The 17,441-nt window shown below is 39.6% G+C and overlaps 1 protein-coding gene across 2 annotated transcripts in view; it reads left to right on the top strand.

Moving 5' to 3' along the window:
- Positions 1 to 5,459, top strand: part of tnksa (tankyrase, TRF1-interacting ankyrin-related ADP-ribose polymerase a) — a 104,784-nt gene extending 99,325 nt beyond the window's left edge. For both annotated transcript variants that reach the window (XM_085279222.1, XM_085279221.1), the window contains 5 exons: positions 158 to 232; positions 387 to 492; positions 2,251 to 2,437; positions 2,588 to 2,744; positions 3,657 to 5,459. In XM_085279222.1, the coding sequence (XP_085135348.1) occupies positions 158 to 232; positions 387 to 492; positions 2,251 to 2,437; positions 2,588 to 2,744; positions 3,657 to 3,743 (612 nt within the window). In that variant the 3' untranslated portion in view covers positions 3,744 to 5,459. The remainder of the gene's footprint in view (positions 1 to 157; positions 233 to 386; positions 493 to 2,250; positions 2,438 to 2,587; positions 2,745 to 3,656) is intronic.
- The last annotated feature ends 11,982 nt before the right edge of the window (positions 5,460 to 17,441 follow it).

Raw genomic sequence — 17,441 nt, 5'->3', positions numbered from 1 at the left:
CTCTCATCTCTGTGGGCAACTGCAACTGACAAATAAAGGCTATCTCATCTCATCATCTCATCTCATCTCATCTTATCTCATTTTAGAAATCTGAGGGAAAAAAAGTTTAGTGTTTATGATGATTCATTGTTGTTATGTTTGATGATTTCCTCCTCAGCTACAGAGCACGATCAGAGAGCACCGCGACGGAGGCAACGCGGGCGGGGTCTTCAGCCGCTACAACATCATTAAAGTATGACCTACAAAACACATCACACTGTACAAATACAGAAATAAGTGATTTTTATTTTCTTCCCTCCTTTAAAGCAAAAAAAGAAAAAGCAATCTGGACATAAATTAAGCATTTTATGTGTGCTGTTTCCGTCCTCTCTTTCCTCTGACTGCAGATTCAGAAGGTTGTGAATAAGAAGCTGCGGGAAAGATACACACACAGACAAAAGGAAATTGCAGATGAGAATCACAACCACCACAACGAGCGCATGCTCTTTCACGGTAAATAAAACACTGTGCATGTGGTAAAATATGAAAGCATGCTGAGCTTTAAATATAGTCCTGCTGATTTACTTTTTTATGCTGAAATGCTCTGACAAACATTTGCACTCCTGTAATGAATATTTGTGAAATACATTTGACTCATGTACCAAACATCTGAAAAGGAATGAACTCTTCCAACAAACACAGCTAAGCACACGAATCCAAAATTGGATTATCTCAGTATAGGACAGTTAGTTAAACTTAGTATTACTCTTGCTGTGAATCCATCATCAAGTGGACTAGAAAAAACCCCCAATTCATCCCCAAAAAGGGGAGTAGTTTTGAATTTTACTCTAGTTAACGGTGTTGTCAGCGCCCTGCGGGGTGGGCAGGGAGTGTGGACACCCAACTTTGTGAATGCGATACCATACATGTACCTACTGGGAGGCTGAGACAGCTACCAGTATTTTTTTTTCCCTTTATTAATGTTTTTGGAACTTTTGGTATCATGAGATGGTACCTGCATCCCTTTCAACTTGCATAGATAGTCCAGCCCATACATGCCATCACAAGATGGTCTGCTGCTGCAGGACTACTGTCTGCTCTTTTGATCGATGAGAAACAGAAGAAGCACCACTAGAGCCCCACAGAATGACCTCCAGATGGCCACCCATAAGCATATTTATCACATTATCTGTCAGAAACTGACTTCATGAGCAGGGCCCAACATCCTTTATTGGAAGGGGTAATCACAGCTCAGTGCAGCTCAGTTGTCATTAGTTGTCATAGTCTGGCTGTGCTGGACTCTGAGCGCATGTCCCAGTAAAGGATGTCGGGTCCTCATGCTGTGCTCATGGCATTCTGATGTTATGGGGGTCAGAAACACACACGGGTAGCCCGTTGGACATCTTGTTGTAGGGCTCTGGCAGCGCTCCTCCCTTTCCTCCTCACATAGTATTGGACCGTGAAAGTGCTTATTATTGATTGTGTGATAACTCTGCTGCAGTCTGACACATCCACGTCGGCGCTGCGGCATCGACTACAAACATTACACCAGATCCATTTAACCTGCAGCGTTTAACTGTCATACAGCATTTTGGAGAATAGGAGCACGCATACCATTCAGTTTTGGATGATTTCTACAGACACTGAGGCTAACATGGTGGCAGGTTTAACCACGAGGTTAAAATTTAGACAGCATAAAAAAGGTCCATAGGTTCAACTCTACATGAGTTCCTGCAAAGACTTAAAAGAACTGCACCGCTCAAAGGTATCCGACAGCTCCTGATATCTACTTTAAAAATCAGTACATGAGCTGATGTGGTGAATCAGTCGAAGCACCTTAAATATCTGTGACAGCTTTGGCTGTCAGCATGCCGTCCTCTAAAGCTCAAAAAGATGAATTAACCGGAGTATGTGAAATGCATAAATTCTGTTTCCTTACATGGAGGGAAAGTAAGGAAGCGTCGCACTCTGCACTTCCTCCGTCCTCTCCTAGTTTCATAGTTCTCTTGAGGACTAAGGTGCTTTGTAATTAACTGTAATATTATCTTTCTTTTTAACTGCCGTAGAGTGGAATCCTCCCAGTTTCTTAGCTCAGTTTCCAGTACGCAGTACACTACCTTTTCTGGCATCTTCAGAGTCTGCTGTGATCTTTTATGTATTACTCTTGTATCTGAAGACATTTCTGATGCAGGCATCACTGTCAGGACAGACATGCTCACAGTGGAGGCAGCTGAATATTTTGTGTCATTTCTCACTTTTCGGGCCTTCCAGGTTCTCCCTTCATCAACGCAATTATCCATAAGGGCTTTGATGAGCGTCATGCATACATCGGAGGCATGTTTGGCGCTGGCATCTATTTTGCCGAGAACTCCTCCAAGAGCAATCAGTACGTGTATGGGATCGGCGGAGGAACAGGTTGTCCAACCCACAAAGACCGCTCCTGCTACATATGTCACAGGTGGGTGCTCACATCGGCCTGAGCAGCTTTAGCGAGATCTTTTTCGTTTCTTAAAATATTCTTGAAATAAAAATTGCCTTACCGAAAGATCAAATAAACTGATTTTATCGATTCCATGGTGTGCGTCTGTGTGTTTGTGTGTGTTTGCAGACAGATGCTGTTCTGTCGGGTGACACTCGGTAAATCATTCCTTCAGTTTAGTGCAATGAAAATGGCCCACGCCCCTCCTGGTCACCACTCCGTAATAGGACGACCCAGTGTCAATGGTCTGGCATATGCAGAGTATGTCATCTACAGAGGGGAGCAGGTTGGTACACACAGAAAAACATTTTTGCCTTCTAAATTTCAAGGTACTTGGAAGTTTGAGTTACTAAGTCCAACTTTTGAAATTTGGACATAATAACTCATGCAAAAAATGTATGTATTTATTCATGTTTTTTCAGCGGCGGAAACAAGCTTTTAGTGAGTAGTGGCAAGTCTTTGCAGACATTTGGCATCTTCCATGCAAACTGTTTGCACAGTTGTGACCAAAGTAATCGTAAGGACCTTGTCGATGCAGCACCACAGCCAATTTCACCCAGTAATGGCAAGCAACCCGAACTACTCACTCACCAGCCTTTCAGGGAATACACATTATTACTGTCATTCCCAATGGGAACACTGACCAGTCTCTAGCACGGATGTCACAATACCAGGAATTTACTAATTGGTACCAGTACCAGTAGAATTACATGATTCTTGATACCAAACCTATAAGGGCAGCAGCACCAGTTGCCATCTTCTTATTCTGCATATAGCCACTTGTAGCCGTATGCTGCCCCCTACAGTTGTACCTCAGTACATACACTGCCTGGTACCCAAGGTACCAAGTAAGAACTGTCATGTTTTCAGAATTGTGGTATGAAATGGTGACCATGTGACTGGGGCTTTAGCAATCAATCATAAGCACTCAGAGAATTATAATTTTTTTCCTAGCGAATGGAGGTTGCCAGGCAGTCGCCAGCTGGTCTCTAGGCCCGTGTGACTGGGTGTTTAAATCCTCAAAAGGACCAACACTGTAAATTCCAAAAATCCTCAGCATACACACATTTGAAATACTTACCCAGCCTTTAAAAGATCATACTTAATTTACTTTGTCTTTCTTGTAGTAACCCACGTTTTTTTCCTTGCACTGAAATCATAACAGTTTGTTTGACTTTCATGTATTCTTTGTCCTCAGGCTTACCCAGAGTACTTGATCACCTACCAGATTGTGAAGCCAGAGAGTCTGGCCACGCCTGCTGCCACTGCTGAGCAAAAGTCCTAAAGCACAGCTGGGTGCCAAGTTAGCCAGACTGTAGTGGACAAATCTCTAAGAGGACCAGAACTGAACAGTAAGGAGTTTCAAAGCTGGGGGTGGGTGACACGAAGCATCGGCTGGCCAGGAGTCAGATGACCCTCAAACGTGGAAATAAGGAGGAAGAAGAGACGGTGTCTTTCAGTTTTTTGGGGTTGTAATACAGGTTCAGTCCAAAAGGAGCAGACAGTAATAATTAATCATTTGAGGAGAAAATGGAAACTGTTTCATCAGTATTAATGGAAGCTGTTTTTGCAGGCCCTGTGGCTTTGATCTCAAAGTGAAAGCAATTACCACAAAAAAAAAAAAATATCTAAAACAAACAAAAAGCTGTTTTGTTTTTTGGCACCTTTGCACTGCTCCTGTATTCTAGCCCCAGGCTTTAATGTGTTTTTTATATTATGTCCTCTTTTTGCTTTGCACACACACCCACAACATCAAAACAATGCTCCAACGCCACCTCCAGATGCATCGAGAGAACGGAAATTCAGCGCGTTTCTGTGTCGTCGCATTTTCACCAGAGGCCGATATAAAGGAGAAGCCACAGGAGGAGAATATGAAATGAGATGAAACGCAGAGAAGCAAGAGAATCGTTGATATCAAAAAGCAAATAAAGCTGCTGACGGGACCTGCTGCAGACTTTCCACTACAGTCCACACCGGGACCAACCACCACCTTACACCCGCAAGTCAGGCAGACCAAACCTGCTCGTTTCAGATCCGCAACATATCAAGCTCATACACTGAAAACCACATGCAGGCTCATCAAAATATAAAATTGGGATCTTAGCTCTCCGGGAAGTTAAGTTATAAGTGGCCAGAGGGGCCGATGGCGCGAAATGGCAGCCTTGCTTCTGTCAGTCTGCCCCAGGGCAGCTGTGGCTACAACCGTAGCTTGCCTCCACCAGTGTATGAATGCGAGAGTGAATGAATAGTGGCATTGTAAAGCGCTTTGGGTACCTTGAAAAGTGCTATATAAATCCATTATTATTATTATTATTATTATTATTATTATTATAAGAAGCATGACAGGCTGAGACACCTGTGACAAGCCAGCTAACCTAAACATACCTCTTATTTTTCTCAAATATGCCACCAAAAATCTCGTTTCAAGAACTGATTGCTGCCTTTGTAGTATCACAGGAAATTTGCAGTCGTTATAGGAACTGCATCCAGAACTGCCATGTTGTTTCAGCCCAGTTCTGATTAAAAACCAGTCTTAGAGCCATGAGGATCACAGACGATTAAGGCTATCATACGCATAAACTACTCTCACCTGCCAGTTTATTAGGCGCATCTAGCCAGTAAAAAGTGCTCAAATGAAATCCTGCTTTCTGTTACACCCACATTGTTTTATACCTTTAAGTGGTACTGTCATTTTTCTAGGAGCACCTGCTAACCTGCAAACTCAGTGTGTTGCAAACAGATTTGTGCATAAGCTTCATTTCCAGTTCATTTGGGTTAAACTTCACTCAGCATTCAATAACAAGACAGATAAAGGATGAATTTGTGTCTGCAGATGGCACGCTTGCTTTCTGCTGCTGTCCAGTTTTGTTATTTCAGTCACTGGAAAAGTTGAATGTATGCAGTAGAAGAGATGTGGCGTTCTTTAAAGTCTCACTTTAAGCAAGCGTGATGGTTTGGGTAATTTTGGTTTTGTTTTTTGTTTTTGTTTTTTTTTTTTTGGGGGGGGGGGGGGTTCAGCTAATCACACAATACTACTGTCACTGAAGTATCTTAATGTCACTGACACGTTCCCACATGTGGTCATTTCAGTTCCTTTCCATTCCAACTTTTACTGTTGATGCCCTCTAGTGGTGAAACAGACAAATTGCCAGCTTGCAGTACTGTGTTGAAGGCTATCAGAGAGGCATTTATTTTTGATTTTGTTTAAAAGTACCGTTTCCCCCCCAATTTCAGGCAGTTCTTTGTTTGTTTGAAAGACTTCATGCTCCTCTGTTTACACTCCTCAAATGTGAAAGTGTCACTGTACTGTAAACTGTTTTCACACTTCAACCCTGAACTTTTTCTAGTCTACACTAGAGTGTCTGCTGCAGTTGGATTGGATATTAAGCGTGTATTTAACTTGCCGGCATGATGTCAGATTGCATCAATGTGTGACTGGGGGCAGGGTGGAGGAGTTAGAGCCGGTGATCTTCCTGCCTCCTGCATACTCCACCCCAGGCAGCTGGCTGGCCTTAATCACATCACACAGAGCAGTTCCAGTAGTGAGGACACAACCGAACCTGATTGTGCTGATATTTTCTGGCATTCCTGTGTAGAAACAACTTAATGAGGCGTCAGCAGCTGGAGCCTGCAAAAAGAGTCTTTTTATATGATGATGAGGCTGATGGATACGTTTCATGTCAGGATGAAGTATGACGCTCATGACTAAACACCAACATGTTACCATTTCTCTCAGAAAGTACTATAAGCTCAAGGTTTTCCTTTTTTGTTTTTTTTTTTAACTGCAATGACTACGTGTTTTTCTGTTAACGGGTCTTTATTTATAACCTTTAAATTCCCTATAGATCATGGGGAGGGACCACACATGAATGTAGCTGTATGCTTTTATTCACCTCTGGTCATGTCAGGTGAAACGCAGCAGGGCTGATGGTCTTTGAAATCGAATGCTTTTAATGAGACAGTTGGAGTGAAAGCACCGGGACGGTGATTCTAACCATTATGGAGTTCACCTCAATCAGGAGAGATGGTTCATGTCTCCTGACCTCTGTTAGTGGTAAATTTGAGGGTAAAACAAATGAATGTTAAAGTGGTCCTATTGTGCTTAATGCTGTTACAGTGCTGGATGGGCAAAGTTTCGAATAATGGAGGTCAACATATATGCAAGTAGGAGCGCAGAGCTTTGGTTATGAACAGAGAAGCTCCACCCACTGGCTGTATAAACCTTCTGTTAGTGAGGGGCTGCCAATCAGAAGAAAGGTTGCTTGGCTTGTTTTAGATGATGGATGAACTCAAGTGCTACACCTAGGCTCAATATAAGATCAATAAAATTACTTTGAACTGTCAATCACATGAGGTAACACTATTAAAGTCCAAGAATATAATAAAAATAAGCACAATAGGGCCACTTTTATTTCAGATTTTTCTATTTTTTGACTTGCAAGCCTGAATTAACTCAGTTGAACTAAACACTGTAGCTGACCCTCAGAATAACAAATGAAACCTTTTTTGGGTGTCCTCTTTCAAGTTGTGACTTATTGACTAATTGATAGTGTAGGTAGGTTATCACAGTAGAAGAAATTATTTGTGTAACTGTGAATTGGGAAAATGAAAATGAAATGACTAAAAATGGGAAAAATTGAATGAGGAGATTGAAGAAAAGATGACTCAAGCAGAAATGAGGAAAACATTTCAAAAAACCTGAAATTAAACTGAAGTGAAAAGATGTTTTCAGTGGAGAATTGAGGTTGCTTCGCTGGAACAAAATGAAAGGCCCTCGTGTAAAGCCTGTTTTTTGTACTTCCACCAGAAGCTCAATTAAAGTTTGAGTGAGTGTCGGTAGTACAGTTTTTAGATAAAACGGCAGCATCGCTGTCGGCTGTCTTGGTACTGACCTCATTAAGGCCGGCAGATGTTAATTTATGATCAGAGGTCTGTGGGCATTGCTTGAAATTGGAATGTAAATAAACTAAATCCAGATGCACCTTTTAGCGGGTCTTTCATGATTAAATTTTAGTTTATTTTGCCCTCCTTTTTTATGTCATAACCTTTTGAATTTTAATTTTAGCTGGTCTCTGTTCAGTGACCAACCTTGCTGTAAATAGATTGGAGGGGGGAGCATCTCTTCAGTCAGTCAGGTGTTGTCTAGCTGTCTGAGCTGCCTTCTACCAGAAGCCACTGGTTTCATTATCATTTCATTCTGTTACATTTGCCCTCCTGTTGTACAGATGGTTGTACAGATGTGCTGCTGACCAGCTAACATGTGGAACAGAGAAACTCCTTCATGACTATACAGAAGAAAAATCCTTAATAAAAGAATTTAAAGTGTCCTTTTGTTTTTATTTCATTGTGATCTTGAGTTCAGTTAGATACTAAACTGCATGGTAACATAAATATCTAATTAGTCAATCACACGGCACCAACTTAGTGCATTTAGGTATGTAGACATGGTCAAGACGACCTGCTGAAGTTCAAACTTGGCAACAAAACGACTTTGTTGTTGTTGCTAGATTGACTGGTCTAAGTGCTGATTTTTCTCTAAATTTAACATGAACAATGCATGCAAATGAACGTTAGTATGAAAATATATATATTAAACATGCCAGATAATAACAAAACTGCTCATTTACATCTAGTTTCAGCGAAGATCACATAATGGTTTAATATCAGAGACACACAAATATACAGCAAAAAAGAAACGCAAATAACAAATCAGACAAAAAAAAAAACTCAAGTGTGTGTTATTCCAGAATGGAAGGGTGGTTAAATAAGGGTGGCAAAAAAAGTTATGTTGACTGGTGATTCTATGGATTTATTGTTTCTCATGTTAATGAACAAGTGTAGAAACATTCTAGCTGCATTGTCCATAAGGAAAGCTGAATTTGCCTAAAATTCTGTAGCTTTTTACTGTGACATTTAAATGTTATGGAGTCCAAAGTGAGCCCAAGATATTGGCGGAACACAGAGTGTCAACTCAGCCTAAGAAGAGAAAACTGAGGCTGTATTCACACAGGTTCATTAAAATGAGCTCATTGTCTCATTTCTTGAAAAAAAGACTTGACCGGACGTAAACTGGGAGTGGAGCTAACAAATCTGCAGCAACTTCATGATCCTATCATATCTTTATGGACCAAAATCTCTGAATGTTTCCAAAACAAAGAATGAAGGTAGGCGTGAAGGAACAAAAAAAACAGGCCTGACCTGCCATTAATAAAGTGTCGAGTGCTGACACACCAGAACTGAGCACGATCTCTAAATCTCAAATGTTTCGAAGTTAAATCAACTTTGTATCATTTCTAAATCACCAAGAAAATAAGAAGAAAACAAGAATACTGATAAAAATACAGGCTTCAAAGTGGTAATTAGCTAAATGACTCATCACATCCACATTCATCATATTTACCCCCCCCAAAAAAACCAAACCAACAACAACATTACCCAGAAAACTACTTGAGTTAAGGTCCTTCAAATTTGGGGAGTAAATACTTGGTACTATGGCTCTTTGAACATGGACTCTCAGGAGTGTAGCTCAAGCTAACATTAAATAATGAAACCCCCGAAACATTTGGATGTCTGATCTCTGAAGAAACCACAATTTTGCAACTTCTCCTACAAAAAGCACATACATTTCAAAGGTTTGTACTGTGAAAAGAGAGAACACCATCACATATTCTGGATGCAATACTGTCAGAAACTTTCTTAAAAAAAAAAAAAAAGTTCTTTTGGATTTGCTACCTGGAGTAACTTTTTTTTTTTCCTTTTCAACCTTCAATGTCTGTAAAACTGTTCACCTGATCTGGACTCTTTGAACCTTGCAGTGGTAAATGTATCGTTTCAGACGAGATTTTGTGCAAATTAATATTTAATTTCTTTTTTTATTATTATTTTATCAGTGTGTGGCATTTATGGCTTTATGGCATTTTATTTGATGGGTCAAGGTTTAAAGGGTGAAAGAAAAAAATGTACCTTCCTTGTATACAAGAAGACGTAAATGAAACATCAGACCCCTTCTTTCAAAATTGTGATTTCTGCAGGCCTCCAAATATTTTAGGCAACTGAAGCATCCATCATTCTATGTTCAGCTGTGCCACAATCCTGAGGGTACCAGATATTCACCTATAAACATTTTGAAGGACCTAGGACAATTCATTTTTTTTATTTAAAAAGATGTTAGAAAAATGTTTATAAACAGCCCTACCTTCATTTCTTGAGACATATTTAAGAAAATAAATTACAGTAATGAAAGAAGTGTATCTTTTTCCCCCTCCCGTTTTGTCACTTAAATCTGAGTCAGGGGGAAAGTGATGATCTGACATGGAGGGATCCTAAAGGCATGGCATCACAAATTCCTCATTTTGAACCTATGGGCTGTATCTGTCTGCAGGATGACTCCACATAAAAGAACGAAGTAGCCATCCTACTGCTTCAGACAGGACACTACTTGCATAATCAAGCTCAGAAAGACGGACACAGATTTGGCACGGCGGTTACGAGTGGCGCTCAGTCAGTGTGAAGGAGATTGCTCAGCGTCTGCCTCCATGGACAGAGTCCAAACAAAAGACCTTTCTTGCTCTTCAGCACAAAAACTGCAAATTAATACAAAAAGAAGCCTGGTGACTATTTGAAGCACAATCTTTTGGCAAATGGGGTCCAGCATTTTTGACGTGATCCTCCCCAAGACTGCCAGAGTTAATGTTTAGGCCCAATGCTGAATCGCAGAGGTGAGAGTCACAGGATGTGAGCAGCTATTGTGCAAAATGAGAGGAAGAGAGGACTTTGAATGCCAAAGGACAAAAGAGATATTCCAAAAGGATAATGATCCAAAACATGCTGCCAAAATCACTATGACATCACCAAATATTCGCGTAACATCTATCATCATAAATAAAGGTCAATGTCAAAAGTATCGAAAAAGTCAATGATTTTTATCATACATAAGATCAGCTCAAAGGTGATAACATCTAGAAAGTGCAATAAAACTCAGCCACATAAACTATCACGCCTTTAAATGACAACAAAGTTGCATCAACATTATTGATCACCTGACATTTTATTGCAGGGCTGTTTCATTGGTAATAATTCAGAATCAGAATACTTTACAAATCCCAGAGGAATTTATGCACATTTCAATTTCAAAGTGCATATTGTATACCTCCCTAAAGCCCCAGCTGGATTATTTGTTTCACACTTATGTGCCACTGCACCATTTTACAGCCCGCTTTAATGAACGTAACACTAAATCAGAGTCCCAAACACAGACTGTATATAAAAGGTGGATGTGGGCACTGCGGTTTCTCGTGTAAAGTCATGCACACATTGCTTTGGAGTTGTCCACCATACTAGATGTGATACAACCATTGGTTGCCAGGGGAAAACTACATATTCCCTGATTGGTTGGCAGTGGTTCCTGGAGGTTGTAAAGTCAAGTTCAAGGTAAACGTTATTATCCCCAAGAGGCAATTTGTAGTACAGCCAGCTGCAAACATGCACACACTACCTAAAGTCAAACAGACACAAACATGCAAAAGCAACAACACAGCATTCTCATTCAAAACACCAATAGCAGCAGTGACAAAAGAATAAGTACTAGATCAGTGGCAATACATTTTTTAAAAAGTGTAAATGGAGAAGGTTCACCCTCCAAGTTAATGGTATGTTGTTAGTGACCACATGTGTGGAAAACCTCAATAAGAAGGTAAAGCCAATACAGAAGTGCTTTACACATGCATTTTTTTCTAATGGCCAGCAGGGGGCAAAAACAGTCTGGTTGTACAGAAGCCTGTTTAAATTGACCCCTACTTCTCACTTGACCTTTGACCTCAGTAAACAATTTTCTGGTGAGTGTTTGGGCTCAGTTGCTAGCTTCATGTCTGATGATCACAATCCGGTCTTTAAGTCTGACGTCACTAGCCATGTCTGGGCCTAAACTCCGCTGCAGGTCCATAAATCAAACGATCACTATGGCATTACTGAGAGTTGGAAAACTGTCTAAAGTCTTTCGTCTTTAATAAAATGATCAGCGTTCTGCTCTACCAGGTGTAACAATTGAGTTTAACATCCAGGCATCCATGAAAACGGAATTTATGACATTTAACGGAGTTAGAAATTAGCAGGAAGTTAGCTCGCTAGCTTCTATCTAAATACAATATAGCATGTCCTGACTGCGGGGTTTTGGAAACAAATTCAAACTTAAAGCTCTTCTATCACTTCCAACATAAATGAAGACAGAAAACAAAACAGCAGTGACGTTTGTAGGGTTACTGAAGTTTGGCTAGCTGGTATATAACAATGTTCTACGTGGCCGCTAGTGACACAGCTATGTTAGCATAATATAAACAAGCTAACTTTTTTCCACTCTATAAAAGTTAACGTGAGGATTCCCAGGAACAAATTAACACCACAAAAACCATATTAAACGCAGACTACTGTAGGCCCAGAAGCAGGATTCGTCACGTCATCACTTAAAGACCAGATGAGATGATAAGCTCATCTGGTCAAGTCACTGTCACTGAGAGTGCAGTGTCCCTTTTTCTTGCAGTCAGATGTTTTCTCATCATATCTGGTTTCAAAATAACACAGCAACAGCCAAGATGTTGAGCTCAAGGCCTCATGCGGTCTTCAGAAACCAGTGGCTGACCATCATCTTTTATTTACAGTCTGTATACAATTGTATGTTCTTCCCTGAGATTAGGAAAGCTCCAATTCGCTTACTGTACTGATTTTACTTGTTTTCTGTATTAGGAGATAAACGACCATGGGGGGTTTAATCATTTGGCAGCATCAGTGTAAGTAGATAAGTAAGCACAGCAATTTATCAAGAAAATGTTCCTCGGGAAGGATAGCGAGAAAAAAAAGAATAATCACCAGTAACCCACACAGATAACAGTGAGAATCACCATTTATGTAATACTCCATCATCATTTGTGGTTAAGGTAAAACGCCAACACAGGGTTCAGACTGGAACCAGCTTAAGAGCACTCAGACTGTTGTGTAATATTAAAAATAAACCATTTCCACCTGTGCTCACACAGTGTAGTTAATAAGAGTACTTTTAAATGTTTTAAAATCAATAATTACTCTTGAAATGTAAATGTAAAAAAAAAAAAAAAAAAAGAGTACCTGAACACAAAACAAAGGATTGAGCTGTTACTGTCATAGCAAACCATGCATTTTGGTAAACACACAAATGGTTTGTGCTGGATTTTATACTTGTAGCACAGCTTCTTAGCTTATCTAAATACACAAGGGCTACTGACATCAAGCTACTAGCTAATCACATGGCAGCCACTCAGCTCATTTAGACAATTAGACACGGTCAAGTGGACCCGCTGAAGTTCAAACTGAGCGTCAAAAAGGTAATTTAAGCAACTCTGAACGTGGCATGGTTGCTGGTGCCACACAGGCTGGTCTGAGTATTTTAAAAACTGCTAAACTACTACTGGGATTTTTCCTGCACAACCATCACTGGGGTTTTACAGGGAGTGATCCAAAAAAGAGAAAATAAGTACATTTGTTCATTATAGGACTTTTTAAGACAAGGAACAGTCACAAAGCACTTTACCGAGGTAGGCCTATCAATAAAAGCCAGAGCACAGCAAAGGCAAAATGGACACGCATGGACCGAGCAAAACACCACAAAGATTACCCAAATGCATCCATGGGTATGAAGAGAGAGAAGGGGTTAAATGGTTTGCAAAGGACAGTCTCCCGCAGTCTTCTGTTGCATGGAATAATAAGAAGGGCCCTATCTGAGTATCTGAGTAAATAAGGTAGAGCATTAGGTGGGAGCTTCACCCCATAAGGCCATAAGAGTAAAAACCAAGATTTTAAATTGAACTCTAAATGTGACAGCCAGCCAGTGCAAAAGCTTTGAATGTGGGGTGATATGTGAAGATTTATGAGAATAAGTTAAAAGATTGGAGATCAGAGATAATTAATTAGATCAGACCTTCCCAAAGTGGAGGAACAGTAACTGCGTGTGTATGTGTAAGCGTGTAAAACCTGAAGATAGAGACAAAATACTGCTAATCTGAATATCTGCCATTCTGCAATTCATCTAATGTAAACAACAACTTGGCGCACGGCGTGAAAAAAGACACATACCTTTGACGTTGCGTGATGAACTCTGTATTCCTCGTCCACACATAAAGGCAAAAAAGGAGTTTTAAAAAATCTCGTTTTCAGTGATTCTAAACGCTGTTCACGTGTGGACGAAACAGCTGCGTTGTCAAAAATAGCCGTGTAGGTGTGGACGTAGCGTAAAAGAGTTAGTAGTTTATTTTCCTACTACCTGTAATTTATTGCAGATTACTTGTATTTGCTTAATTGTTTACTAAATGTTTTGAGGTGTGAAATAAACCGCAATGGAGAAAAATAAGGGTGTGTGTGGTTGGAGGATGTGTTTGTGCGTGCATGCGCGTGTGTGTGTGTGTGTGTGCGCGGGGGTGGGGGTGGCGCGAACATTTTTCTTGTAAAATAAAGGGGGGGCCAGCAAACAAAGTTTGGGAACCACTGAATTAGATGCTTTAGATAGATGGGAAAACAGTCCACTACGATAATCCAAGCGTGTTCGCTTTTTGAGACAACGGTCCTGAGTTTAGTTATATTTCTTACATGAAAAAAGCAAAAACAAAACAAGAGCAGGTCAGAAGGTTGATGTGAGGATCAAATCTTAAAGACTGATTGAAAATAATCCCAGGGTTCTGCACATTAGCTTTTATGTTCGGTGAACAGGAAAAAAGCCCAAACGTTGTCTGATTTGGGCAGTAATGCTCTCAGGGACAATAATTAGATAGTACTGTCTTTTCTGAGTTAAGCTGAAAAAAGTTATAGGCCGAGCTTATAGACCAACAGGTATCAGGCCTAACATTGGTCCAAAGGAAATTGCATTATTTGACAGGGTTTTCGTGGAGTGATTGGAACCATTAAATGTCTAACCTTTGAGGTCTGATTGTATATATTTTGTATAGATGGGTACTAGTCCCAGCAGTTTTACCTCCATAACCTGTTTGTGTCCCGTCACTGGTTCATAATCTTTCACAGTGTACTGCATCCCGTCAGTGTGAATCAGTGTTTTTAGCAGTAGGTGGCACTGCAAGATCATTTTCACACCAGTTGAACAAGTGAAGGGGTAAACAATGAAGAATACAGGCAGCTCTCATTTATTGCTCTCATTTTTTATACATTTAGACAAGTTTACTGACTAAACTTGATCTGAGTTTAACTGATCCTCATCATGTCTCATTAACAGAAGAATTTAAACACCATGGCAGTAACAATGGACTGTATCACATTAGATTTACAAGAACCTACTAATGTTCTGGTTCCCTTTCACTTTCTCACTCTAATAGTTTAAAGCAAGTTTAGAGGTTCAACAGTGTCATCAATATGTGTTTATGACAATTAGTTACTGATATCACCCCTTTGCTAAGTCATTGCTGCCCTTACACCTGTGTATATGCATTCATTCCTGTTCTTACATACTCTAGAGTGCTTCCCAACTTTTTTCATCTGACCAACATCTAAAGCCCTCTGAAATCAAAAATCCCTTCATCAACACCCTCTTTCATGTTCAGATGTGTTCATTTGAGCCCATTTTAAAGCGTTTTGCTTTTGCTCTTAATGGTTTTCATTTAGCTTAATCAGTCAGTGTCACTGAACCTTCTAATGACTTACTACTAGATTTAACAGCTATGCATTCAGTTAAATGTATATAGCACCACATAACAACAACAAGTCGAGGTGCTTTATGCAATAATAGAGAGAAAACCCCAATAATCAGACGACCCCCTGTGAGCAAGCGCTTGCCAGCTGTGGGAAAGTACTGATATGGCACCATGAGGTCTTTAATGATACGATGGAGCCTGGTTATTCAAGACCTTGTATGTAGGGAGAAGGATTTTCAATTTCATTTTGAATTTAACAGTGAAGAAAAGACAGCATGTGAGAAATATGCTCTCGCTTTCTAGTGCCTGTCAGTAATCTCGCTGCAGCATTTCGGATTAACTGAAAGGTAAGCCTGATAAAAGTCCAGTCCAATCTAGAAGTAATAAATGCTTGAACTAGATTTTTTAGCATCACTCTGAGACAGGATGTTTTCTAATTTTAGAGATATTCCACAAATGCAGGAAAGTAGTCCTACATATTCGTTTGATATGTGTACTAAAGGAATTATGCTTGTCAAAAATGACTCCAACGTTCCTCATGTTCAAAGTAATCTCCCTGTGCACCTTTCAACCTCTTAGTGGAAATCTCAATATGCCCCCTGGCACCAACATGAGCTGTCTTGCCCATCCAGGCAGTGGAAAAAGATCATCTCTAACGTCGGATTTGGTGGGCAGCCCACCTCCAAAGTCTTCCACTGCCCACCGTCTCAATACGCCGAGGCTGAAGAAACTGACTGCTCTGTCTCCATGAACACACCAATGAGTCAATATGTTGTTCAGGGCATTTTCTGTGTGTAAGTCTCTCTCCCTCCCTGTTTGGCTAACAAGTCTCTTAAAAATAAGCCATTAAAAAACTCCTGTGTTTTTAGTATGAGAGTTCAGATCATTCTCTTTGACTGTTCACAGCCGGACTTTACAATCTCATCTGAAAACTGCTCGTTTTGATCGCAAAACTGTGTTCTCGTCACCAGAAATGATCCTTCACACAAAATTTGCTGATGTTTCCTCTCTGAACAAGCGTGAAGGGCCGTGGTGAAATCGCAGAGCTAAACACTGTCGGGACAGGACGCAGAAGTTGACTTCAAATGTGAGATCAGTCAAACACATGAAAATATTTTGACGGCTCCTTTTTTTCTATTTTTTAAAATCATCTGTAAATTTGCTTTTACATGCCTGTTTCTACTTTTTATCCATTATTTTTAATCAAGTTTTAACTTTTCTGCTCAAGCCTGTTCCGGTCCACTTAATTCCTAGATTACATTATAATTTCTGCCTTTTCTGAACACTAATTAACTAAGATAATCTCTCAACCTGCATCCTCTGGAGTATAACCTTTGGGTGGGAATTAACACACTAAAATGCCAAGTACAGTAAGGTTGTTATAATTAACCTAAACTAAAAACTAAAACTAGATGTGAAAAAGCATTTTACCCATGTAAAATATTTATAAAACTACAGTTTGGGGAAAACTAATTATATATTTCCTCTATTTTAAATTTTTTTAAAATTAGTTTTCAGTTTTAGTATTGCTAATTTGGTCGAATTTATAATCCCAATTTGCCTTATGAAGCTCTGATGGACATGTTTTCAAGTCAAAGTCAAAATGAAATAAAAATGAAAACCAACTACAAAATATAAAACACAAACCAATAATAAATTTCACCATAAGCTGCTACAAATGCTAAGTGGCAAATTGTATGCTTTAATAGATTGGAGATTATAGTAGTCAATCCCATCATTAAAAAACCCACAAAACTTTAATTAAGAACATTATTTATTCAACAGTGAAGCTTCAGTAATAAATAAATGCACAGATCATTTATTCCACAATAAAACCAAAGGAAATTTGTTTTGCTTTATATATGAGGATTGATATTGCCATTATGAGTGAACAGCACTGACCAGAGACAATCAAGACGAGACACTTAACACAGAGAGGCGTACAGACAGACAGATGTGTATGGATTACACAGATGTGTACAAAGTATTGCATTTTTCACTGATTGGCTGTTTTCTTTCTCTCTCTCTTTCTCTCTCTTCACAGTCTAGTCAGTTGAGCATCGCCATGACATGCAAATCAGTCAAAGATTACAAATACAGTATTGCATCATTTCAAAGTGCTACAGAGATAAGTGTCGACAATCTTTTGAAACAGTCCAAATTTTCTTTTTTTTTTTGGTTTCTTCTGGTGAATGTAGTTGGATTTGGATTTTTTTTTTGCCTTTGCTTGTCTGGCACAGTGTAGAGCTCAGCCTGGTCAGAAGCAAACATAATATAAAATATTATCTCAAATTGTGATATAATAAAGCTCAAATTTAAAA

The sequence above is a fragment of the Mchenga conophoros genome, linkage group LG7, assembly GCF_057382185.1.
Source record: "Mchenga conophoros isolate Kocher_MC1m ecotype Shallow Benthic linkage group LG7, M_conophoros_male_GT1.1, whole genome shotgun sequence".
NCBI lineage: Eukaryota > Metazoa > Chordata > Actinopteri > Cichliformes > Cichlidae > Mchenga > Mchenga conophoros.
This window is presented reverse-complemented; position numbering and strand designations above follow the sequence as displayed.